Genomic DNA, 27,814 nt, shown 5'->3' with positions numbered 1-27,814 from the left:
GAAAGACGGGCTTTAAACAAGATGATATCTGTATTCACTCACCTTCAGTACACTTGCACAATCGGTGCCATCAGAGCATATTTATCGAACACCAAAATTATTCTTGTGATTGTAATTTGCTGTGCAGTGGAAGTGCACTCAATCATAATTCTGCCAGTTTTTTTGGGTATGTCCATCCATCCGTTTTCTGTACCACTTACCCTTGGGTTGGGGGTGAGCTGGAGCCCATTCCGAGCTGAGTTTGGGTAGGGGGTGGGGTACACCCTGGACTGGTTGTCAATCAATCACAGTTCACATATTGACAAACAACCATTCATACTCACGTTCACATCGAAGAACAATTCAATTTTCATTCAACTGTAACGTACTTTTTTGAACTGTACTCAGAGAAAACCCGCGCAAGCACGGGGGGAGAACCGAATTCCCTGCAGGAAGCCTGAAGGTCTTAAAATTAGGAACACCTCAGTATAATGCTGCGTTGGTCTACACAATCACAAGGTTCACCGAAAATAATAAATCAATGCATTATCTATCTGATAGTGATAATTCAAACTGATTATTATGCTCTTTGTAAAGGCTCTGTTTGCCTGTCATATTTTAAAATGACGTTATGCTTCCATAGGATTTTGAAAAAAGTGATTTGAGACTATAATCAGAATTCCATTGAGTCGGCCCAGTGCAGGGGTTTGTTAGCAAATGGTAAAACGTATGTTTTAATAATTTCTTCATTTATTTTCTTCAATGAAATAAAAATAACTGTCAAGCGTGAAAAAAAATGTCTCTAAAATTGATTTGACTTAAACCTTATGGAAAACACGAGCAGAGATGCTGCAGCTCAACTGTGAACGCGTGTGTGTCTACGTGTGTGTATGAATTTGTGTGTGTGTGTGCGTGTGAGTGTGTGTGTGTGTGGTTCTAGTACATGTTCCTGAGAAACAACAGTGTGATATCTGTGGTCCATCACTTGAACGCTGCTAATGGTGACACCTCAACCCTGTAGGAACTTGCTATCGTCTTCATCGTGTCCCCTTTGTCAAACAATCATTAACAGATTTTGAAGGATGCGATTATGTCCTTATGATTAATGATTAGCAATCATCTTAAGGAAGAAAAAAAAGATGACATATATGAAACTAATATACATTTAAATGATTTGGGAGTGCGTCTTCATGAAGGAAATAATAACAGAATCACATAAATCGTCATTTCTGAAGACACGGCAGCACTGGCTATTTAAAATGTGGGCACTTGCATTGAAGTAGCTAAAACAAGGGGTGGGCATGGTAGAGTCGTCATATTAATCCATAGGAAGAATAAAACTACAGATTACACGGTTTCGGGTTTGTTCAGGTTAAAGCCGGATAATCTCGGTAAAGTGCTATTTCATTGTGGCCTTCAACCTCCTCATAATGTCTGCTTAGCGTAGAGAAATGAATGTAATACACACACAACTCTAATGATGTGCACAGTAATGATTGCAATAATAATTACTGTCATTTAGTGACATTTAGTGAAAGTTGATCGAGCTTCATGTTCCATGCTCCTTTATCCTGAAGCAGAACGTGAAAGTCAACACAAAGATTAAAAGCTCATCCTTCCTCATCGCGTATTTTATACGTGTGGAAAAGATTACAATATATTTTTCTGAGATGAAGTCGAGTGTGAAATATAAACATTCTAATAGAGGTTTTGAAATCACAATGTGCCACGTTCAACCATAAAGTCACACTAAGCCGGCGGAGGAGTCGCCGCTGTAACGGTGTTGGAATACTGATGTGTTTTGTTGCGTTGTGCGCGCGTGTGTGTGTGTGTGTGTGAAGTGTTGGCACGAGATAGCAGTTGCCCCCTGGGCCTTGCCAATGTGGCATTGCCTCCTTTGCAGCAGTATGGCACGGTCTCAGTCTTTGTAATGAAACTAACTGTGCTGTTTGTGTGTTTGTGTGTGTGTGTGTGCGTGTGTTTGTGTGCGAGCTGTGGTATCCCAAATTTTCTAACCATTTGATCTTATGAACGAACCTAGTCCTGCACTTGGAATTGAAAATGCACAGCGTGTGTGTATGTACTGTGTGTGTGTGTGTGTGTGTGTGTGTGTGTGCGCGTGCGTGCGTGCGTCCGTGCGTGTGCCCAAGTGTGTGTGAGTGTCTCCGAGCGTTTGTGTGTTGGATTGATCTTGACTAAAGTCTTTTTTTACAACAGTTTTGGAAATTAAACAGTTCTTCCTGTCCTTTGTTTTGGTCTTTCCTATACTTGTGCTCATTCATTTCCTCCAGTTGGCTTTCTTCTCTTGCATTGAACCATATATCCTCATATTATTACTCCGTTCCTTCCTTCCTTCCTTCCTTCCTTCCTTTGTCACCCACACTTTCCTTCTTTTTTCATACTTCCGTGCAACCTCCTTGTCTTTGGTGTTTTGTTTACATCACTTTCTTCCCCTCACGCCATTTTGTTTACCACCTCTTCAACACTGCAGTCATCTTCTGTATATTTCTTCTACATTTGTAGATTATGACAATTATCCCCAAATATGTTTCTTATGCCTCTAATGTTGTAGAGATTCAGTTCACCACTGTGATGACATGTGACTTCTCTTTCTGGCATTTCTGTTCAGACTTGTATGCTGTACTTCATATCAAATTAGTATTACATATGAGCTATTTAGCGAAAAATATTTTTTTGAGCATTAAATCTACTACTCTATCGTGTGTGTGTGTTCAAGTGTGTGCTTTTGAAGCTGTCCCGTTTGTGGTTTTGTCTAAACTGAATGTGTCTGTTTTGTCTGCACAGATGTTTCCTGCTGGAGGCTTTTAGGTAACAGCCTTAACAACCGCGTGCGTGTCTGTCTGTGTGTGTGTGAGTGTGTGTGTGTGTGTGCGCGTGTGTGTGTCTGTGTGTTTGAAAAAAAGACAACAAACAAAAAAACACCGCACTTTGCTGCATATTGCACCGTTCTGTTTATTCTGTCCACAATGGCTGGTTTGAATTCATTGACAGGTCCTGACTGGCCTGATTGCCTGCAGATTTTTGCCACGAGGCAACCTTACTCCAAATGCAGGGGTCCGGTCGTCTCAGAAAAATAAAAGCTACCAGTACCTCCCAAACTGAGAAATCTCACCTTAACACTATGGGCTCTATTTTGCAGACAGCGGATCTGCGGCGGGGCGCAAAAACCGCCGTATCCTGATTTCTGTGCAAGCACAAGACTCGCTGAGCAGAAGGTCGTTCTGAACTCCTGGCTGCTAAGACCACGTCTAAATCTTGACGCAGCTGGTCTAACGCGATTTTGGTGAATTTGATCGGGGCACAGGCGGGCAGATGCGCAAGCTCCACGGGCATGGTGGTGGATGTCAGACGTCATCCATTCATAAATATGTGAACAGCGGGCACATGAACAGTGGGCATATTATTATTGTTATTATATTTTTTTAAATCATCCCACTGGCAGGCACTAGGGGAGCACACGAATAATTGGGGGTTGAAGGGGCAGTCTCCAAATGCCCACTTCACGGAACACATTTGTGATTTTCCCCCATCATGCACCCGTGAAGTTCTGCTTGCAGTTCAGTGTAAACGTATTTTGTGCGCTTCGACCTCCCAAACTGGAGCAATTAAGTTTCTTCTTCCGCCATGTCAAAGGCTGTCAGTAAACCGCTACATTTAAAGGGAATGAGGGGAGCTGCTTTGATTGGTCAGGATTGAAGTCAGCTGTGATGACTTCCACAGCACCACGACTGTCCCTCATTTTGATGCGTCGTGGTGCGCTGGTGCACAAAATTACCAACACCGGGCCAAACCCGCCTCCACGCAGAGTTACGCCATCTCCACGTCCCTCCACAACATAGAGCCTTATATGTACTGAAAATGATTACTTCAATTTCTTTTTAAGTTTACTGTTCAAAAGATTTAAAGAAATATTAAGATGTTCTTCTTTAATTAAAAAGCTAAAGTTTTGTGAACTTTAGGCTACAACAGAGCAGAAACTGTATCAGCCAAATTGGAACAGGGGAATAAGCATTTTGGACAGCAGAGTTTTAATTGAATTAAGGCATGTAATCCATTTTCATTTTGTGTCTTCGTTTTATTCAGCTCATCTCTAAACTCTGTCCGGAGTTTGCTTACGTCTCTCTCTCTCTCTCTCTCTCTCGCTCTCTCTCTCTCTCTCGCTCTTTCTCGCTCTCTCAGTACCATATGGCGTACCATGGTACATTTAGCTTGTCACTGATAATGGATGGCCATGGAAGCCCAGTTTTGCTTTAAGCGCTAGCTTGCTGCTTGCCGTCTCAACGTACGTGCGTGTATGTGTGTGTTATATGATGGCTGCCGATGCTCTCGACTGTGGGATGAGGAATCATGAAGCAAAAGCAATACAAAAATTCCCTCACACGTGCTGTGTGTCACTCTGCTCACTTTTGAGTGGGCACTCCATTCACTTATTTCATGGAAGTATAGAGAGATAGAGATATTTTCTGGCTTATATTTTTAGTTCAGACATGTATTAACATTTTCATTCATCATTGGATAGATATTTGTACAATAACATCTATTGCACTTACTCTCTCTCAATATATTATGTTTCAGCCTGCCATGATAGGACATTTTTAAGGACGATATATTTTTCCAAAAACTATCAGGATAAACGTTAGTTGATGTTAATGTTGATGTTTTTTGGTTTTTTTTATTTTTTATTTTTTATATCCCACTGATATGATATTATAGAGCATAATAATTCAAGTACACCCTTTTTAAGACAATTCACTTTCAATTCTAAAGAGCATTGAACAATGGCATTGTAATGTAGAACAATAAATAAAATATCTTAAATAAATTTAAAACATATAAATAAATCAGACTCTGGCTCTGTCCGCAAAAATTGCATTTAAACTAATTTTAAACATTTGGCACATAGGTATAGACTCAATAACCCACTAAAGAGGCCCAAACTATTTATTAAAGCCTTCCAAATTTGAATGAATAAAAACCACACCATGTATGACTTGGAAAGCATAAATCATATTTAAAATAAGGCCCACTCTCAAGATGCTGGACTGCGATGTAAGAAGACCTTTACCCGTCAAGCCAAAGACACTGAAAATGAGCTCGCTGAAGTCAACTACGACCTGAATATGGATAACGTGTGCCGCTGTGGTTATGGTTTAGAAACAGTTAACTTATGTGTTTGTGTGTGTGTGTGTGTGAGTGTGTGTGTGCGTGTGTATGCGTGCGTTATGTGTGAAACACAACTCTAAGCGCTGACATTTTAACGATGTCGCCGCGGTACAGTGAGCTTTTTAGCTCAAGTCCTTAGCCCGCTAGCTCGTGAGCTCACCTGCTAGCGAATGTAATCAACAGTTAACTTTCCCTTAAGAGAGAAAGAGAGAGAGATAGCTACAGTATATATATGATTTTAAAACATTAAAAAATATATCACCAGTTTCTTCCCTTTATCTCTGTGTGTGTGTGTGTGAGAGATCAGTGATCGAATCCAAGACTCGTCCACTGGTAGAATTGTTTTGTTTTTCACTGGATATCCCTTTCTCATCATTATCACAAACAAATAAAGCACAATTGGAAAAGGAGAACGAACGCCTCCTCCCAAACGAAGGAGAACGAACGCCTCCTCTAGCTCTTTCTGTGTCCCACAAGACATGACATACACATTGTTGGTCGGAGGGAGTCACAGTGCTTGTAATCAAAGAAAACTAGTCTTGCAGTGGTTGTCCGAAAAAATATCAAATAAAATTAAAAATAATCATATCAATGTTCTCGATCAAAACGTAGTTTCTGACTGGGGCTTTTCTGTGTGGAGTTTGCCTGTGCTTGCATGAACTATGACCCCAGTCCACAAACGTATTTTAGGTTCAGTGGAGACTCGTAAATTGCCCACGTGGATGTGAGTTTAAATGGTTATCTGACTTTATATGTTGGCCCTGTGATTGTGTCAGCTGCTAAATTCCATTACTTGCTTCATTAGATTGATTTAATATATATTTCTAGTCGTTTTTAACTGTATCATGGAGAAAGGAGACTCGGTATATATAATATATAAAAAAAAAAAAACATTGCAAAATGAGACTTTTAATTTCTTTGATAAATAGTGAATACTCCGACAACATGATATAAATACATTTTTAAAATATTCTTTAAAAATGCTGACGCATCAGTTAGTGATTGTGTGTGTTGTTAGTGAAATCAGAATTCAGTCACTGCCAAAACATTTGGTCTTGACTGTACTGTAGTAGGCAGAACGGTGGTCGACTGTCCTCGCAGATCTGAGGACCCGGTTCAAATCCGCCCCTGTGTTCTCCCCATGCCCGCGTGGGTTTTCTCCGGGTACTCCGGTTTCCTCCCACATCCCAGAAACATGAATAGTACGTTAATTGAAGACTCTAAATTGCCCGTAGGTGTCAAAGTGAGTGTGAATGGTCGTTTGTCAATATGTGCCCTACGATTGGCTGGTGACCAGTCCAGGGTGTACCCGGCCTCTCGTCCAGAGTCAGCTGGGATAGGCTCCAGCTGGCCAACGACCCTAGTGAGGAGAAACGGGACGGAAAATGGATGGAGGTTCTGTACTAGTTTGTAATTTGATGAAAAGTCCAACACAATATTCTCAGTCTACACAGATTACATATCACTAAAAGATATTATACATGGTCAGAATAGACAGAAAACAACATTATTTTTATTATCAGACCATTCTAAACTGTTATATTACACTTCTATAGTTAGTTCCCAGCCATCATCCAGGCTAATTATATAGAGGAAAAAAATAGGAACATAAATATAATTGTGGTATGGCACAGGACTCTGAAAACATTACATCAGGCCTGCATACTTCTAACCAAAAATGTTTGTGAAATGCTCTGTTTTTCTATGCAGTGATGTCAAGCATGGTTTATTCGGTATGTCCAAAATAGAAGTTGTATTTTGCTCCTAAAAGCAGGATGTTGGGAATGCGATGATTGGGATCTAAAGTGACTTGTCACAGCCAAGTCATATAAAGTTGACACTGTCATGGTGGTCATTGCATGCAAGATGACCTGCCTCTTGTTTTGCATTTCTTTATTTTGAAAGCCTTTTTTACTTCATTCCTCCTCCATCCACTCTCACTCTGCTCACTGCTAGTTTGTCCGCCGCTGTTGTTTCCTCCTTTCATCGTTCTCTGCTCTTTCCCTCCAGCTGTGTTCTCCTTTTTCTCTCCAGCTGTTACAACCAATCACCTGCTCCCCCTCACACACACATACACACGCACACACACACACACACACACACACACGCACACACACACAACCACTATTAATTATAGATTATGTGGTATGAGTGCCAATAGATGAGACTAAACAAAAATGAAAATTACACACACACAAAAAAAAATACATTTCTTCTTTTTCATATTGTCGCTTTTGCTGCTTTCTGACTTTATATATAATACATTTTGTCTTAGTGATAAATGCATTTTGTTCATGCCATTTAAAGTTCACACTGAGGCCTACCACTGAACTTAGGTAGAAAGGGTCTGAGTGATGAGAAAAGAAAACTAAACAGAGCAATCAGGCTGACTTAGTTGCATGCAATGTTTCACTCCGAATCACTGCCTTTATGTCCTGACCGTTAGTTTCCATGGCAGCAGACGGGAGTAAAATGGTTCCCATGCATCCAGGGCAGTGCCATGGCAGTTGTTGGCACAGTCTGAATGGAACTGTGGGTGACCGGTTTAATTCCCGATTTATGTCTGTATAGGTTGAGAGAGCGGAGTGACACGATCAGGGAGTTCAGCTACTGCTAGACCAATGACAACATTTCTCCCTCTGTGAGAAAATAAAATGATTAATTTCACAGCTTCGTTCATGTTTGAACCAATAGCTGACTTCTTCAACAATTAGTAAAGCTCTAATTTGCTCCTAACTTATAATAAGGTACCTAGAGCGGCTCCAACTACCGGAGACACATTCCTTGTGTGTTTTTTGGACATACTTGGCAAATAAAGATGATTCTGATTCTGATTCTGATTCTCAACTCACCCATCTGCCGTGTCAAAAAATGTTGCAACTGTGCATTTATTTGCATGACATTCTTGTTCTCCTCGTCTCAGTCAAAACATTTCTGTAATACTCTAATCAGCGTACATTTTGGTTGTGACGGGTTAGGATAGGAATGTGTCCCCGCAGGTCACAACCAATGTATACTTTGACGAAGAAGTTTTATCAAGCTCATTACACTGTCACGTCAGCCCTGTGTCCTGCCATTGTTGTTCTGGACGTTTTTGCACGTCCTCCAGTTTTGCAGACAAGCATATTTTTGTGTTTAGTTTGAAACAACAACATTGTTTTTAAACACTTTACTTTTGAGACCAAACATTTACATACTATTAATATATCTATTCAATTTCTATCGGGAAAGCAGTAGTTCACTCTGGAAGGAATAGGGGCTTTTGAGACAGGGGGCACTGGTTAAAATTAAAAAAAAAATTAAAACAAATAATAACAATAAAATAAAACTAGAAATGGGAACTAGTTGTTGGAGGAATGCTAGTTTGCTTTACATTGCTAGTACTTAACACTATAGTGAGCAAACATCAGATGCAATGCCGTCAAGTCAAAATAAAAATATATATTAAAAAAATATATTCTCTCATTTATTGCCTGTCAATTTTGAGATATGCGGTTTCCAATCCAAAATGCCAAAGAAGAAAATGAGTGGAGGTTTAAAACTGTGCTTCATTAGAAATTATAGCAATCATCACATACCATGCAATAATGCTCTCTTGGAGCTGTGAGAAATACAGGTCGACAAATTAATCATCCGTCTTATAAATCTTATCCAGATCAGGGTGAGCTTGAGCCCTTCCCAGCTGAACAACTCAAGAAAAGATGGGGTACACCCTAGACTGGTCGCTAGTCAACCACAGCGCACATATAGACAAACAACTAGGCCTGTCACGATAACAATTTTTTGAAGACGATATATTTTCCCCAAAATTATCAAACTATTATTTTTTATTATTTATTTTATTTTATTGCTTTTAAATCAGTATTGTTGTTGTAATTGTTGATGTTGTTATTATTATTATTATTTCCTTTCTTGTTTCTCTCTGAAATTGTTTTTCTTTATTCTGTGATATGGATCCCTCTCGGTCTGAAATAAAGAATAAGAGCGAGAGTGATAAAGCAGAGCTGCAAGACTAGCCTGGTTTAGATGGAACTTTCAATTCTGATTGTAATCGGTTTAGAAGCCCAAACTGAAAGAAAATGCTCCATATAAAAATCTCAGTCGGAATAAATGGGCTGAATCCAAATGGTATTTCATTCGGTTTCACAGGGGTGGAATATTCCTTTTGCCAAACTGTTCAGAAGTAAATTTTCGAAATTCAGAATAGAGTCGGGAAAAGTTATTTCTGTGCATGCTTATTTTCGATGTAAATGCGCGGTCACATCATCGTTTACGCACAGCGTAAATATGGCGGCTCCCGACGGAGCCTGTATGCGACAGCGATCTTGTTTTTAACTACTTATTTGTTTATTTTTATCAAGTATTTTTTTGAAAACAAAAAGTAAAAAAAACAATACCAACTACTGTGCTCAATAGACGACGAGCCTCCATCTTGATAAATGACGTGACATTCACGACAAAGTGCGCATGTCACACGGCTGTTCCGATTAAATGTAGTGTATATACATGTAAACAGTTGACCAGAGATCTTCTTTCGAAATGACTTAAATCCAAATGACAAAAAAAGTCTCCACATAAACCTAGCTACTGTGTGGTTGCTCCGCTGAAAATGAGCCCTTCACCTGTCAATCAAACATACATTGACGTTAGCTGTCATCAGCTACTGGATGAATAACGTGTGCCACTGAGGTTATGCTTAAAAAGCAATTAACATTCTCGTGTTTGTGTTAATTGCGAACGAACTCACACAACAACGTGGAGCAAAGCGCAGATTTTTTTAACCATCATCACTGCTCATTAGCTCGCAGGCTAGCTTGTTAGCTCACGAGCTAGGTCATTAGCTCACAACAACAAACAGTTAACTTTCCCTTAAGTGTCTCTGTTGTGTGAATTTATGAGGTGCATATGGAGCAAGGCTGTTGAGTGCGGCGTATTGGATGGAGACAACACCAGCAAGACTGCACCAGTCCGCCGGCGTTTCATGAGTTAATGACACAGCCGTCCAACTCTGTCGGCTCACTGTGTGATCTGCACGCCGGCTCACCACAACAATGATCATTTATCGAGTCCGGAAAAACTATCGTGTCCAATTTATTTATCGAACGATAAGTCGATATAGTAATTATCGTGACAGACCTACAAACAACCATTTAAACATATGGGCAAGTTAGTTTCCAGTTAATTTAACATTCATGTGTTTGGAATGTGCATGGCGTACCCAGGGAAAACCTCCGTTTACACGGGGAGACCAACTCCACACAAAGAGATTCGAACCCTTGACAACAGGGCAGACATTGACAACTAACCACATTCCTTACACCTAACCATCGTCATTGGAAGATATGAAAAGCACAAATACAGTAGTAGAAAGTGACATGGAAAATCCTTAATGGGCCATATATCATGCTTTAATTTTTTGTTATTTTTTTTTTCTCCACGTGTGCACGTGGAGAAAAAAAACCTGACTAAAAACCAGGTGACTACCATCTTTTTGAGTTTCAAAATGTGCTTAGATGACTTCCCTCCTCCTCCTTCCATTCTTAACCATTCTCCTGCTGTCTGTTTATTTCCACCCTCCTCATTTCCCTTGTCAAACAACAACGTCAGGCAGTCTGTCCTGCTGGGATGAGGCTGCTCTGATCACCATCTCGCAATCAATGTGTGGGAACAGATATGTCATTATGTCCAGCCAGGTGGTCACACTGGAATCACACAAAGCATATCATGACTGTTGTGGTCAGAGGCTCTGCAACTGGAGTGACAGCCGTGCAGGTGTTCAAATGTTGCCACCTTAGTCTAAATGCAGGTATTAAGTTGGGAGTCATGCTAACACAACAGGGGCTGTATTAGCGAGAAATTGTACCGTGGACCACCAGAAGTTGAACATAGTTAATTGAAAATAGAATTAAAGTATGATTAATTCAGATTGGGTTCAAGTTTTATCTTTCGGAAAAAGGCTGAAGCGTGCATGATATATTTTAATCCTGCATTGTAAAAACAAAACGTGTAGGAAGCCTTATGAATCCCATTTTTTGGTCAAATGTCCTACCATGGCACTGATGGTGTAGTGGTACACTCGCCTGACTTTGGTGCAGGCAGCGTGGGTTCAGTGACGGTGTGAATGTGAGTGCGAATGGTTGTCTGTGTCTATATGTACCCTGCGACTGACTGGCAATCAGTTCAGGGTGTAGTCCGCCTTTCGCCTGATGTCGGCTAGGATAGGCTCCAGCGACCCTAACCAGGATAGGCGGTGTTGAAAATGGATGGATGGATGTCCTATCATCATCATTTCTATTTTCTTCTTTGGCCTGCCATCCATGACACAACTGGTATACAGTGGAACCTCGATTTAACGGACTAATAGCGGGAAGGGGCCGTCCCTTAAATCAGATTGACTGTTAAATTGAAGCACTTTGTTTTTGTGGCCAGTACAGTACAAAATTATTGTAAATAAATTTAAAGCTTTAAAATGTTTGAAAAGGTTTGTTTATCTAAACTTACCTCACTGGTGCATGAAAGGGGTGATTTTAGACTATTTTCTGCCCGTTGAATCCTAAATCCATTAAGTCAAGGCTCCGCTGTATTTCCTGATTTTTATTCACCTCCCTCATCACTATCTTAAATTTTTGGACCAAATTGACCTCATAATTGCGGTTGAATTTCCTGTTGCTTTGCTCAACTATCAAACCGTGATCTTTACATCTTTTTTGTGGGGGGGGGTTGAGCTTACATATTTACTAATACCAAGTTTGACACAAAACATATATTTGAGTCGTATTAATCAAAGAGATTGCAAAATGGACTGCCTAATGAGATACTATGAGCATGTTTGAATAAATAATCCAAGAAATATGATGATAATTATTTAAAAAAAAGATTCATAACATTAATCTGACATAAAGTGCAATAATCTGTTTTAATGAAATACAGTAATAATGTAAAAGTCACCAAACAAAGTATTTAAATGATAATAACAATAATAATAACAATAATGTTAATAAATAATTAATGTCTTCCTATAATACAAATAATGAAGACTATATAGTATTTTGAAATCAATCAAAGTCGATCAACTGACCAATGCTCAGTGACTCGTCACAACATAGAAATGAATGACATTGAATACTAGCACTTACAAAGGCACTAATGCTCAGTTTTGATTGACACGGCTGGAGAAGAATTAGGCCTAACAATATATTTATGATTTTATGAGCCCCCGAAAGGGATGTGAAAAAGCGCAGAGGAAAGGTTTTCCTCATGACACTTTTACGTGTACACACAAAGTTGTTACGTGAGCATGTAACGTTGTTTCCTGTGGCTGTATTTCAGTTCAACTTGCATATACTGTATCTTATTTCTTTTCTTTCTTTATTAAGAACATGTATCTTTGTTCATTTATCTATGTCAGCGACATAGAGTGACAGGTGGAACAATTAAATGCTCCTCCATCAGATGGCAGCAGGTACACTAAACCTGTGTATGCACCTGTTGCCATTCGTCCAACAGAATAAATCATGGCATTCTACGAGCTTTGCGCTCAAATAAACAGGCCCAGAATTGACGCTTGAGGAAGTCAATTCGTGAGTAAATTGAGACGAGATTATCATAATTTCAGTATTTTTGTGTGGTGGTGTGCCGGGAGATTTTCTGTATGTAAAATGGGTCCCTTGGCTCAATAAAGTTTGGGAAGCACGAGTTAGTTATTGACGCTGTCAGTCATGTGTGTTCCGCATTTCTTTAGGCTCTGTGGTGCACGTTAGTCTAAAATAATTAATTTTATCTAGCTAGTTTCTTCCTGTCCCTTTAGGGACTGGTTTGATTACGGTTGTAGTTTTCAACTTTTAATTGTGTAAATTCAAACCTTTCATTGTCCTCCCCCTCATGAGTGAGTCTGCTACCCTTAAATATTATTTCAACAGGTCATAGACCTCCGTATTCATATTCTGACTTGCTGTTACCAATCATTCGGTTAAAATATTGATTAATTATTAACTCTCTTGTCAGTTGTCGAGTACTCCGTAAACAAATACAGAGCAGCTCAGCCTCTGGTTAGCGAATGTCAGCTAGTAATATGCTTTTGGCATTATGTCAGATCTGTTAACACACTGGCGGCACGGTAGCCGACTGGTTAGAGCGTTTGTACTTTTTTATGTTCATTTTTTAGAATGGCATTAATTTGTGTTCAGTGTTCCTGTTTACACAACATCAAAAGATAACCTTGAAACTAAGGTAACATTTACAACAATTAAAAAAAATAAATCAATAACGTCTTAACATTACTATTACAAAATAATGTGACGAAACAGGCTAAAGGCAGGTGAACAGAATAATTGAGAAGGAACATTTTCAAGTGGGAACGTACAATACAAGAGAAGTACAACAGAAGAAAAGGACACGTGTTTAGATACAGACAGGTATGACGGGAGGAAATCAGAGTGTGATACTGAACCCTGGTGTCCTTTGACCTTTGCCCCCTCTAGTCTGACAGCACCTGACCCATCATCCATCTCTGCTGGGTCGCCCTTCCTCCTCCTCCTCCTCCTCCGCTGCCATAGAGTGAGACAGACAGGTTGAATGACAAAGGAAGACTATAGTTACAATTTCCACCTAGATGTATAAGGCAGACACATGGGACACATTTAGTAATCAAACTGGCTTTTTTTTAATATATATTATTGAAAGACTGAATGAATACATATGAGATTGAAGTAAAAAAATAACAAGGTAATGTGTGCACCAGATTGTTATATGGATAAAAAAAATATACATACATTGCATGTTTGGCGGCGGCACGGTGGACGACTGGTTAGAGCGTCAGCCTCACAGTTCTGAGGTGCGGGGTTCAATCCCCGTCCCCGCCTGTGTGGAGTTTGCATGTTCTCCCCGTGCCTGCGTGGGTTTTCTCCGGGCACTCCGGTTTCCTCCCACATCCCAAAAACATGCATTAATTGGAGACTCTAAATTGCCCATAGGCATGACTGTGAGTGCGAATGGTTGTTTGTTTCTATGTGCCCTGCGATTGGCTGGCAACCAGTTCAGGGTGTACCCCGCCTCCTGCCCGATGACAGCTGGGATAGGCTCCAGCACGCCCGCGACCCTAGTGAGGAGAAGCGGCTCAGAAAATGAATGAATGAATGCATGTTTGGCAAAGGAATTTGGGAGGCTCGCTATATCCTCCGAAGACATAAAAATGCTATTTATATTATTTAAGCTGCTATCTTGGTGGTCTTGTAATATCCTGTAAACAGATTATTAATAGTATGAATTTAAAAAAAAAAAAGAACAAATACAAGCTACAAAATACATAATGACAATACCAATATGAGTTCCATTTTGGTTAGAGCAATGCAGTTTAGTATGATATTCTAACATTGTAACACAAGAAGCAGATCAATTGTGATGTGATGTAGTCAGTAAATGGTTTTGAATGCAGATTTCATACGTGCTCTATTGTATATTTGTTCTAGCTTGTATGGCATGTCCTAAACATGTCTGCTTGAGTATGGTGGGCTTCAAATGCTTCTGAAGCGCTTCTTTGTAAAAATACCAAGTGTACTGTAATGGGTTAGTTAGTTATCCATCATAGAATTGTAATGTCACATTAGGTCAACAGGCTCAGTAGTGAATAATTACTGTATATGTTATATTGACTACTACATGAGTCTCTGTCTCTGGTTTAAATAGCTATGACAAAATGATTATATTCTGAGATAGGGACACAGAAAAGTCAGCTAGACGTTACCTTTCGTATGCTCCACTCCTACAGAAATACCCGCAGAACTATTATTGTGCCTCATAATGACTCAATAATCAAAATGTCCCAGAATGTGTGTGGATGAATTCTGGCTGAAGTCATGATACTACCTTGTTTAAAAAAAATAATAATAATGTTTTTAAATGTATGTGCACTCGCTTGTGCAGCTTGATCTTATTGTCTTAATAAGGTGCCCTTTAATTAACAGTAAATGCACTGTGTAATTCAGCTGAGTACTGTACGGTGGGTGTGAAGGCTTTGCCTGGCATCATGAGAAGAATGAGCCCACAATCCACCTGACCGCACCTCATTTAACGAGCAACGCATGACCATGAGTGGACAGATGGGTACAAGTTCATCACCAATTAAACAATGCCATCTTCAAGTAAAAAAAAAAAAAAAAAAAAACTTTGTTGGTAGAATAAATATGCTTTTATAGGTCAATAATGTATATGATTAAAAAAAAAAAAAAAAATGGGGGGGATAAAATTGACACTCAACCAAGGATAAACCATCCTAATTAGCACCTCCATTAATACCCGCTTTGTGCCTATATACTTATATATTCGCAAAATTGTTTTGTTTTTTTATACCTGTCAATTACTGGATTCACACTTTTCTCTAAATCCCCACTAAATTGAATTTACTTTTGTGATTCAGTAGCTCGTTCTTTTTTTTTTTTTTGCTAAATCCTGCTAATAAAGAGCCAACATAAACTCCTGCACATGGATACAAAAAAAATATAATTTCAAAATCTAAGTGTGAGAATTTGTGTCTTCCCAAAAATAGAACAATGTGAATGTGAACCAAAATATACATTACATTTAACAAACTTAAAATGAAGAAAACTATAAACAAAATAATCACCACAGAAATGATTACAAAAAAATATTTTGTAAACATGAAGCAAACAAATGGATGTTAATTCTTATCTTAGTGGTTTATGCGAGAAGGACATTTTGTGAAAGGAGAAGGGAATTTGTTTTCAATGTATAACATGCTGTGCTCCTGTTTCAGGCCTCTTGTTAATGACATGAAACGCTTCTAGGTCACAACGGTGCGTATTTATTTCGTCAGACTGTGTGAGTGCGATGCCTTCTGCCGTGTGGCCCGCACTGCTCATTGTGCTGCACTTTAATACTTACCATATTGTGCTGCTAATTCAAAATTTCACACCTTTCCTCTTGTTGCTACCTCTCTCTTTGTCTCCCCGCGTCATTTCCCATCCGTCGCGAGCGCGAAGACAAGAGCAAATGTGTTAAATCCATCTCTCAAAGCCTTTTCAATTCAGCATTAGCAGTCGTCATCTGTCTGGTACACAATGCGAGAACAAAATTTAGCATCCTTTTTCTTCACTCTGCTGCTAAATATTGTCTCATCAATAATAGACTCCAAACAAAGACAACAAACATTTAGTTGTAGGTAATTGTGAATGTTCTACGGCAGATTTTATCCTTTTTTTGTGTGCGTGTTTTATTGTCTTGTGAGCATAATTCGAATATGTTGCTTTGTTTGTTTGTTTTTGGAGAAACAAAGGCTTAGTACCTCGTGGATGTTAACTCCAGATGCTATTGTAGCCACGGTTTGGGTGGAAGTGCTGCCCAAAATCCTCAAGACAAAGGCAATGATTATGGTGAGGAAAATATACACCCTGGAAATATTTAAATCCTTTGAAATGTTCATTCAACAACAATTCTGAAAGGACTGGGGGGCTAACATGGACAAAAAAACAAGGCGATATCGAGAAGAAAAAGGAAAAACCACAGCAACACAATAGTCTTCCAAAACCTCCTGCAGAGTTTCAGGTGCCATGTTTATTTCCCGCCCAATAGATCAGAGCAAACCAAAGACAGATTGATAAATTCACGGACGGCTATGAGCGATGCCAAATGGAATCAGACCCCAACCAAAGTAAATGCCATGCCATGGATCGAGAATAGAGAAGGAGAAAAGGGAAGGAGGGATGTAAGGGTGGAGGGGGAGAGAAGATTTGGGGCGCTAATGCCAGCCTTATGCGTCTTTTAGTCGTTTCCGCCGCCGGGGCTTGGCACCGACGCGCCACTGTCAGCCCGCCAACAAAAATCTGCAGTGCCTGCCGCATTTCAGCAGCCCTGTTTTGTCTGAGAGCAACACACAGTGACACATTACCACCCGCCATACACGTGATGGTTTGCTTTCACAAAAAAATAATTTTTGCGTAAACTCATGTGTGATTCAAAATCAAGAAAAACTGTTAATAATAAATCATGTTATTTATAGATTTTTCAAAAATAGTTGTTTTTTTGTTTTTGTACTTGCATTGTTTTTTTGTCATGCTTGAAATACACAATGCTGCTTGAGAAAATTTCATTTGAAAATAGTTGGAAGTTGTAGCGTGGCCTTGTTGGCCACCTCATTGTTGTTGGTGTTGTTTGTCCATTGTTTCCTGGTTGGAGGAGGGGGTCGATATACATGTTAGGACGGGGTTTGGATAATGTGGGCTTTTTGGCGCCGATGATGCGGGGGGGGCTGCTCTTTGGGCCTCTCTCACACTAACTGAGAACAAGTGTCATGGCGGCTGTAAAATGTTCTAATTTGTCTGTCTTTACTTGCTCATGACACAAATGTTTGACCTGAATGTGTGTTTGAGTTTCTTTCAACTTTTCAATACAAATACACATACTTTTGATGTTTCTTTGCTCTTCTAATATGGAACAATGTTTGGCATTTCTTTCACTCTCTTTTTGGACATGAGTGACAAAATTGAAAATTGTAACTGTAACATTTTTTTCTCAACCAGCGTTACCTGTTGAGAGTTTTCTGAGGGATAGCAGAACACCGAGCTGCTAATGTACGGTATATATAAGCAATCCATCAATTACCACTGTAAAAATTACATATAGCCCGTATGCTTTTTCATTATTCAATTTCATCAACATGATTTCCATTTAGCTGTGATAATTATTGCATTTAATATGAGTTGATGTTTTGGATGATGAGAGGACAAAGATCACAGAAAGATTGTCTTTGAGAGCATTTCTAGTTTGGATTACTTCAATTTACCACAAAACAAACACTTGGTGGACGTCTGAACTCTGCCACTCCAGAGCAAAATATTGGTATTGTGTCACTTGAACCATGCATTGTAAATGCAGTCTCTCTCTCTCTCTCTCTCTCTCTCTCTATATATATATATATATATATCACTGTAAGACTTTCGCCAGTCAGCTGAGATAGGCTTCATCTCCCCGGGACCCTGAACAGGAAATGGATGGAAATTGGATAGATCAATGACATCCTCTTAAATAATATTGTGGCCATATCAACGGTCTGATGCGGTGTGGTTGCGGCGTGGCGCGGCTGAAGCGACAAATGGGCAGATGTGAGCTGGATGCTGTGTCTCTTGAGTCGTTCTAGACGCTCGTATACGTTCATCTGTTGTTTGATGTATTCACTCGCTCCAATGCCAAGAGAAAAATGCCTGCTAGGAGAATTCGGAGGGGAGAGGGTGAGGGTGGGGGTTGGGGGGTGACGTCTGTTAGACCAGGGTTTCTTATCGGCCGTCGTCAGTTAAATTAACGTTGATTCCAAATAAATGTTATGCTTTACGTGGGAATGCATACATGTATATGGAATTTCAATTGCAGCGGTACAAAAAGAGTTTTAGGGTGTCTGCTTGTATGTGATACACATGTGACAGTGTGTGTGCGTGTGCGCGTGTCACTACCTTTTGTGTGTGTGTGTGTCACTACCTTTTAGACTTTGTGGAAACTTCTGGACCGGTGCCCAGCGATGTCATGGAAACGCTTGAATCGCTCAGAATGATTCATGTCTGCGCAGAGCAACCATCACACCCTCCCCCCCATAGCACACACACACACACACACACACACACACACACACACACACACACACACACAGGAAGAAGGAGTCAAACCCTTCCTCTATCCATCCTTCCCCCTTTAGTCTACTTTTTATTTTTTTGCCGTCCTCTCGCCATCCTCGGCAAATCACACTATTAGTCATATTGTTTATGCAAATAAACTCATTATATTCATGTCAAAAGAGATCAAGTCTTCGAAATGATTCCTTTCACACCAACAAAGACGACGTATCTCTCAAGCTCGAAAAGAAAGAGTCTCGACATTGGCTTTGATTCCGTGAGCAACTCCATCCTGCAGCATCTTTTTCTTCGTCCCGATTCAGAGCAATGAATGTCAATAGACAATAGATGTCAAACAGGATCGAGGAAAAAAGGGGATGCAGTACAGTAATAACTTGATTTGTTGTTGTGAAATTGAAAAGTCAAATTGGAAAATAAAACTATGACTATGTGATGGAGTAAAATAACGAGGTAAGGTATTTTTTCCCCCCAATTGAAATAAAATATTTATAACAACCATTATGAATTTTTAAAAATATATTATCCTTTATCCAATTTAAAAAAGTCAATGTACTGTACTGCTGTAAAAGTGAGTACAAAACAAACGAACAAAAAACATACAGTAACTGAAAAATGTACTATTTAAGAAAAATAGACGGAAATAGTCAAAAATGAAAATTTAACATCATACAATATTATCTGTTATCATCATACGAATTAGAGATACTGGAACAGTTTTTTAAACAAATAGTTCATGTTTTATTATTTAGACAGTAAAAGCAGGCACAAGCATGAGTTCAATCACAAGTCCTCTCATTATTCTCACCATCATTTTCTGCAACTTCCTATTTTTCCAATACTGTAGTACAATTGCAAAAGGTGAACATTACAAAACATTCACGCAGATCAGCTAAAAACATCTTTACATTCCAAGTTCATTCAAAAGTGAACCGCTGTGCATTTATGTGAAATTTCAAATGAAAACAATTGTCTAATATCTGTAATGTAATGTTGCGGACATGTCGCATTTATAAAAGCATCTCCGTAATGGAAGGCCTGTCCAGAGAGCTTGTGGTGTTAGCTCATAGCCCGGCTGAGTATCACGGTTCCTCTCAACTTGCACTGGAACTTATGTGTCTCCCGGCATAGTGGATTAGCGGGGATTTGGTCCTCATTGCTCACCGACTTTTCTATGGGCATTACACAGCCCAGCGGACTGACCTCCCCTCCTCCACCTTTTGTACCTTTGCAGCCAACACACTCTTAACAAGCAGTGCTCTCACCACAGCCAGTGAGATTGTTTGGGTTTGTTGCCAGGGGGGGGGGGGGGGATAGAAAAGTCACCACTGGATTCCCTCGAGAAAGAGTAGCATTTAGCAAAAATCGGGTTCATAAAAGGATTTTTGAACTTGGCAAATATCTATTATTTGCGGTTTTCGGCTCTTATAAGGTTTGGAAATGGACATTAACATCAAACAGAAATGTCATTGCTAGTAAACTACTATCTAAAAGTAGCTCTAAATAATGTGCTTTAGTTAGTGACTAAGTCGGGTTCAGTTTCACGACAGACGTTTCATCTGTTGACTATCTTCCTTTTTAATATCATTCTTAGCCCGCTGTATGTTATGTACTGTATGAATATGACATCGGTCCTTCTCATTTTGAGCATATCACACTGTACAGTTTGCAATCTATGTATTTGTATTTGCTTTTATTATGCTTTGCGTTACTCTGCTGTCTGCTGCCGGGTCGGCGTTGCAAATGAGAATCTCAATTGCTTACCTGGATAAATAAAGGTTTAAAAAAAAAAAAAAAAAGATTTTGTTATTAACATAGAGCGGAACCTCGCTTGAAAGGACTAATAGAGGGGAGGGGTAATCCGTCCAAATCAGATTGTCTGTTCAATTGAAGCACTTTTTAAAAGTAAAAGTTGAATTTAAAAGCACAGACATTTTTTTTTCAATATGAAAGTACTGCCTGATTGTTTCCAGGAGCTCACACTTCGTAAATATTCTTGAGTGATTATTCAGGAATCTTTGAGGTCAGCCCCCCCCCCCCCCTCCCCCTCCACCCCAGTGTACAGTACGTTTATAATCTATATTATGTTATTTCAATTCCTGCCAAGCCTACGATAGATGAGTCTGCCACGGAAAGATGATGATGTTTCTTGAATGGGGGACATGATTCATTCATGCTATGCACCAAGTTGTTATGTGCTAGATTTTGGCAGAGGCACAGACAAGTTGCTAAGCAATTTCAGTTATTTCAGTTGTTGGAGGGGTCTAATTTCCATAGATCACAAATAGTGGTTTGGTTTTTGTTTTCTGGTTGTTGGACTTTGAGAGTCATTTATGAAGATACATCTAAAACTCCATGGTCCTCCTTTTGAGTTGAAGTTGGTGAATGGCATTCTGGGTTTGACAATACAGTAACAGTTTGTTTTTGTTGTTGTCAAGGATTACTTCTTAGAAATACATTTCTCAAAGACGACCTTGATTTGTCCAAGAGCATTCTGAGGTTTAATAAAGTAACCATTTGTTCAGTTTTAACCTTTTTTACAAGGCTGGGTAGAATCTGAAGGAATCTAGAAATGTCTTGTAAACAAGTTGGGTACAATTTGAAGGACCCCAAGAACATCTTTAAGTTGCTTTATATTGAAGAGTGAATGAGACCGACGCCACTTGAACTTTAACCATGTTTTTGTTGTATTATCTGTTTTCTCTGTTTTGCTATCTTGTCAGTTCTATCTTTCTTGTGAGAAAAAAAAATATTTGCTTTGTTTTATTTATAATTATGAAGTACTTGGCAGTTGGTTTTACTTTTTATTCTTTCTTATTTTGGAGTACAGTATTATAGTTTTTTCTCCTCTATAAGGTGTATAATCAGTACAATGTAGACAGAATTGTTTTGCAGATTACAAAGAAAGAAAGAAAAACACTTCCTTGTGGGTTTTTAAACTATTCCAATTTTCATTTGACAAAATCAAGATAATGGAAAGGAACAAAATAACAAAGGAAAATTTAAGGGCCTCACATTGTAAATAAAAATAACACAGAGATGAATTTGAATGGAATCCTCATGTTGAAATGAATGTATGAATGACGCGTTGTGATTTTTAATGTAAAGGTACTTGAATGTTTCTTCTTTCATCTGGTATTGGGAGGTGTGTGTAATTGCATCTATATGTACTATCTGCGTGTGTGTGTGTGTGTCTGGTCCCAAATCGGCATTTTAAGATGCCTCTGCTTCTTCTTCTCATGGATATATTTCTGCACCCTGCAAAAAACACATTTGTCGTGTGCACGCGTGTATACATGGCTATACTGTATTGTGTATTGCACACATTTACATGTGCGGGTCTGTGTGCCAGTGATTGTCAGTATGTGCATTTGTGTGTGGTGTGGTGGGAGAGGGTGGGGGTCTTTGTATATGTGCCAAACCAGTCCAGCTGGCATCAGTGGTAGCTGAAGCTGAGGCCCCTGGATCAGTCACACACACAACAGCACACATGCACACACATGTACACACTGTCAACCACATTCCCACTTTCTACGCCTCTAATTATCAACCTCTTCTGCATCGACTACCGTGTTGGCGTGTATTCAGCTCCATCTATACATGCCTGATTCAAACCCTTCACCATGTACACGCTTCATTTTCCTCCACACACGCTCACTATAAAGCCCCTTCATTTCATCGCGTATGGCTGCGCCAACCACAGAATGTAATTACACACTAGCACTGGTTTGATATTTAGACTGGCTGAAGCTTTAAGGTTTTATCCAAAAAGGTTTGCGTGGTAAAAATAGGCTTAAAGTGGTCCCACAGTTCCGAGGAGAGCAGAAACGCCTGTTCAGAAGCTTGAGGGGAAATTAGCTTTTTTTTTTTTTTGTCAATGCGCTGCGGTGGTCTGCACATGTTCTCAATTCATCAGATGCCTCTGTTTGCCCAGACACACACACTCAAATTGTGTATAAAAATGGTGGTCGGTTACCTGCCAATGGTGTACCTCTCTGCCACGTGTGATCAGTACTTGGCTTACATTTAAGGAGTCAGGGGAGAGGTGGTTGTCATTTTTTATGTCAACAAAATATCACACGAGGGAGGTCGAAGCTTTTGGAACCTACACACCTTGCACATAGATTACAGAGTGTAATTTCCGCAGTAGAAATGACATTTTTGTGAATATATTTACAACAAAATGGGAACCAAGGTATAACCCCTTTCGTCAAAAATAAAAATGAGTTAGTGTGCCTCGTTGCATAAAGTGACTATTTCAACGAGAATCTAAAAAAAGCACTCTATACACATTTTATGAAACAACAGATCGTACACAGGAATAATCTATTATTCTCTCGCTATTTTATTTTTGTTTATTCGGTTCAGGTGTAAATAATTTCTTAAGAACGTACACTGAAAATACAGTTGCAACAAAACATATCTTTTGAGCACATGCAACAAACTATTGTTTCCCCAAATTACATACAACATGTCATCTTCTAACCCTGTTTTCTTCCGTCTGTCTGCAGGTAAAACAGAGAGGAGTTCATACTCGTATGGGAGAGAATCCAACCCGCACTGCCACCAGGTCAGTGGTTCTTCAAATGTCACTTTTGTAATAGAACAAAGCTAAGTTTTGTATTTGATCCTGTATGAAATAGTATAGGATTGTATGGCTTCTTTTCTTCTTTTTTTCCCTTTTTTTAATTTATCTAAGGTCTATGAAATTACACTCGTAACTTTAGTTTAACCTCAAAAGCTCACGTTTAAAACGTGAAGAAGAAAAAAAAAAATGAAATGGAGTGCACAATCCAAAAGTCAGTGACAAAGACCAATCATAAAGGTTGGGACAGCAGGACCACAAATAATTAATGGGACTACACAGGAGGGCTACAACAATCTAAAGGAATGGCTAACAAGACACTGCAGACAAAACACTGCAGATTAATACACAATTAACTCACAAAAAAAACAACCTTGGTGAAGGTAATGCACAGCTAGCAGACAGTATCATCTAACAGGACGGCTTCAAGACTGAAGTACTGTACAAGAAAAAAAAAATCATGCTCAAAATCACGTATGCTTTCAGTTTGTATGATTGTATTTTGTTATTAAAAATATTGTATTTTGTCACAAATAGTATTGCATTTTATTTATGCAGATTTCAATGCTAATTAAAAAAGTAAAATGAAAGTTTCACATAAGTACGCAGCAACTTGTTTTATGTAAATCATCCATATAGCACCAAATAGCAACCGCTGCTTTGTTTTTATTTTTTGTTGCTGACAGAAATGATAAACTTCATGACATTGAAAACATCATAAATTGGGCATGAATGGTCATGGAGTATTGTTTTAAAATGAGTCTTTCTTCATGGCAGGTGTAGAGATGACTTTCGTAATATAAAAAAAACCAAACAAAAAAATCCGCTCTGTGCTTACAAACTATATATATTTTTTTTATTAGAAAATAAAAATAGATAATTCAGAAAATATACAGACATTAATTTGATGTTACACAAGGTTCCATCATAGTCGGGCTGTCCGCGATGTTGCCTGACACCGATGTTATGGGTTTAATCAATTAAAGCTTATCAAAGGGATGTATGTCCTTGTGAAAGTCAGTGGAATGAAAAGATGTTAGAAAGCGTAATGAATTATGTATTATATCTCCCTTTTCAGAACAGGTTTGTGCTTTGAATGAAGCTTCATTGATCCCTGAGGGACATTAGATCGTTTTATTTAACCACTCGGTAACTGCGAGATACAGATGTCTCTCTTCACTACACCTTTCATTTGCCTTTAATAGTAGAAAGTACAACAATACGATACCCAATAACGGTGCCAATACAACAGATGCTGCTTGAATTTTGAACATACACAATAAAGATTTGTTTTCCTTCGGAAACTTTGGTTGAGATATTGACAATTTACCATTAGCTTTGGCCACATCTATGAGCTGTATTTGAAGGAGTGGCGTAGCATTATGACGGACATAATCGTCTTTCGAACACAGCCTGCAGCAACTTAATTTGGACACTCCCATTGAATTTGGACACTCCCATTGTCTCTCAAAGCAGCCAGGCAAGAGTAGAACGAAAATATTTCAAGAAAACGTTCAAAAAAAAAAAAAGTTCTTTGCAGTCCTTTTAATGACGAAATCCAGTTATAATAAAATTGTTGCAATAGTAGCATCTATGATATTCATGCCCATAGTTGCTGCATTCTTCAAAGGGAACAAAAAATTTAATTTAATTTGGCAAGATGGATTCCTGCGTTAACGAACCTTGGTCTTTTTTCTCACAAGTGCTTGTGCTGCAATTTTTTTTCAGTTGGGTTAATAATAATTGTTTATGTTGGAGATTTTGTGCAGATAACTGTATTTTCAAATTTAGCCGGTTTTGAAATTTCAATCCCATGTTGTGGTGGGCAGATTTAAACATCGATTCATTGTGCAAGTGACAGGAGTTAAGAAGAGCTGAGCACTCCTCTGGCTGTGTGCCAAGACACGAGCGAGTGATTTACGTGACATGTCTCAATTATATCAATTTTTATTCACCCCAAATTAATTTAAGGAGCCCGGGTGTATAGAGACCAAAAGTGGCTATTCATTCCCTTTTAGTCCAAAGTCATTGGCGGCGGCAGACATGCTGCTGCTCTACTCTTGTGGCTTGACTCTTTGTTGTCCATGTGCGTGCAAGGGAATGTACATATGTACTGTATTTGTCAATATTGCTACATTACATAATTTTATAACGTTAAAAAAAAGGCATGATATGGCACAAGCCCGTATACCTCACTACGTTTGCTACATTGACCCGGCACTGCTCTTCCATATTCCACTTGTTTCTTTCTGCCAGCTTTACAGTTTTTCGTAATTGATTATTGATATACATTAACCTTAATCAGAATTCTTTACATCTGAAGCACGAATCGCTCAAAAATCCGTTATTTTTCCCACCCCTAATTGCCAGTGTGGACTCTGAAGCATTCGTAGGGGTCTTCTGATGTCAGGGTATAAAAAGCTTTCTGCCTTTGGTTTGAGCTGTCCTTTGTGTCTCGAGGACATGGTATGGCCTTAACAAGCTCAGCAAAAGACTAACCCGCACACACAAAGCACAACGAAGCTTTGTGTCAAGTTTTATACTAGAATCATTTTCACATATTGTAGCAGAGTGTGTATATTTAGCTGAAGGTATTAAATGTTAACACGGCTTTGTTTCGTTTTTATATTTTCGCACTTCTGCTCATTATTCTTTTCTCAAGAAACCCCTTTATGGTCAATTTATTAGCCCAAGCTTGTCAATTATTCTGACAGCAGTCTTTTATCTCTTTACTTAGTTTTCTGTTATGCACAATGATTATTTTGATAAGATAGCTTGGTATATGGATAGATCATTCCCAGTCTTTCACGTATCCATCCGTCCACACACACTATGTATCTGGCCATCCATCTACCATCCATCCATCAATCCATTCAACCATTAATTCCTCCATTTATCACAGATGCTCAGATATTTTATTTCAGGTACAACCACCTCTTATATGCAGCTGTGGCCTTTATGTGGGGTTACCACAAACAGTAAAGGACAAAAATATGAACTAAATCAAACATTACTGCAGCACTGGCCATTTTCCTGCTGAGCTGCTGTCAAATTATCCTGCCGCACAGTCTGAATGGCTCTTGATGGAAATTGTTTGGAAATGGCAGATACATTTACATGCTGGGCTGAAGTCCAAAATCCTCTGGCTTCATCCTTGGCTGTTAGTGAAAATTCTGTCCTTGTAATAAAGGCAAGAGGGAAAGAAAAAAAACGGTAAAATAACATTTAGAGGAGAAGATGAGCTCACATGGTGACAGCTGGGAGATTCAAATGACTTCAGTTTAATCTGGAGTCAAATAGATTTTGTACTATTTGAGTTTTGGAGTTAATTTAGCTTTTAGTTTCACACTTTGGCTCCGGTGTTTGTTGAAGATTGTCAAAGGTTTTTTTTTTTGTATTTATTATTATTAGTAGTAATAATACAACTTGCAAACTCAACACATCAAGGTCCCAGAGTTGTCCCTCGCCACAATAAATAGGCAAGACGTTTTCCGAATGGTGCTTCTCTTTGTTTGTCGCTTGGTACCAGCAGACACCATTTGCAGTCATCAGACACTGCCAAAGCGATGCACAAATGAACACAATAACAGCTCATCCGGCTTGCCAAGGGCGCTGATATAAGATTCAAAACTTGCTCTGGTTTTGTCCGTCTGTAGTTTATGTTCATAGATTGGAACATGGACAACAGAACGACAAAATTAGACAAATAATAGCAAGATAACATCTATCTTTGGTTTGTTGATTGCGATTCAGAATTGCTCTTTTGGTTGCATTCCTCTGCTTCATGTTCTGATCTTGTTCTGAAGCTCCTGCCTTCCCAAAGGTTCAGGAAACTCTTGTTTCCCCTTGAGATCTTTGGACCCAATTCTATGGAACATCACTTTGGCAGACGCTTACCAGTCAAGCTTGTTTACAATACATGTGTCGTTTACAGTCTGAAGTGAAACTCCAAACCTTCTCCCTACACATACCTTCTTGCTGTGAGGGAGCAGTGCCACTTGCAACTGTGATTCCTTATTTTTAACATTGTGAGAGATTGTGCCAGTATTTCTTTGCTGTTTGTGTACCGTTTGTGTATATTGTAGTTTTTTTTCATGTGAACAGAGACACTGTCAGGCCTTTCGTATAGTCCTATAGTTTGAAATGAGTGTTGGGGGCTGGGAAATTTGAACCTTTGCCAAAACTAGGAGCCCGAAAGTACCCCATCCCCCTGCCCCCCTAAAAATGATCACACCGTATTCAAAGACAGTCCAATGTTGGCTGCGTAGATTTTGAATATTTACTTCTATTGCTTTATTACAAACTTAACATTCCAGTGTAGCTCAAATATTTAGTTTCAGTGTCATGATCTTCCATCAACAAAGAGTTTATCCATCTTATTGCCGTACCACTAGTCCTCATTAGGGTTTGGTAGATTTATCCTTGATCTTTC

At 39.1% G+C, this 27,814-nt stretch overlaps 1 protein-coding gene across 4 annotated transcripts in view; it reads left to right on the top strand.

The window, feature by feature from the left end:
* The window catches only part of LOC133413359 (transcription factor 4-like), a 197,705-nt gene that overhangs the window by 75,308 nt on the left and 94,583 nt on the right, over positions 1 to 27,814 (top strand). For all 4 annotated transcript variants that reach the window (XM_061697629.1, XM_061697633.1, XM_061697631.1 and 1 more), the window contains one exon: positions 23,309 to 23,367. In XM_061697629.1, coding sequence (XP_061553613.1) covers positions 23,309 to 23,367 — 59 coding nt within the window. The remainder of the gene's footprint in view (positions 1 to 23,308; positions 23,368 to 27,814) is intronic.

This window comes from Phycodurus eques, chromosome 15 (genome assembly GCF_024500275.1).
Source record: "Phycodurus eques isolate BA_2022a chromosome 15, UOR_Pequ_1.1, whole genome shotgun sequence".
Lineage (NCBI taxonomy): Eukaryota > Metazoa > Chordata > Actinopteri > Syngnathiformes > Syngnathidae > Phycodurus > Phycodurus eques.
The sequence above is the reverse complement of the archived record's forward strand: the minus strand, read 5'-3'. Positions and strand labels throughout refer to the sequence as shown.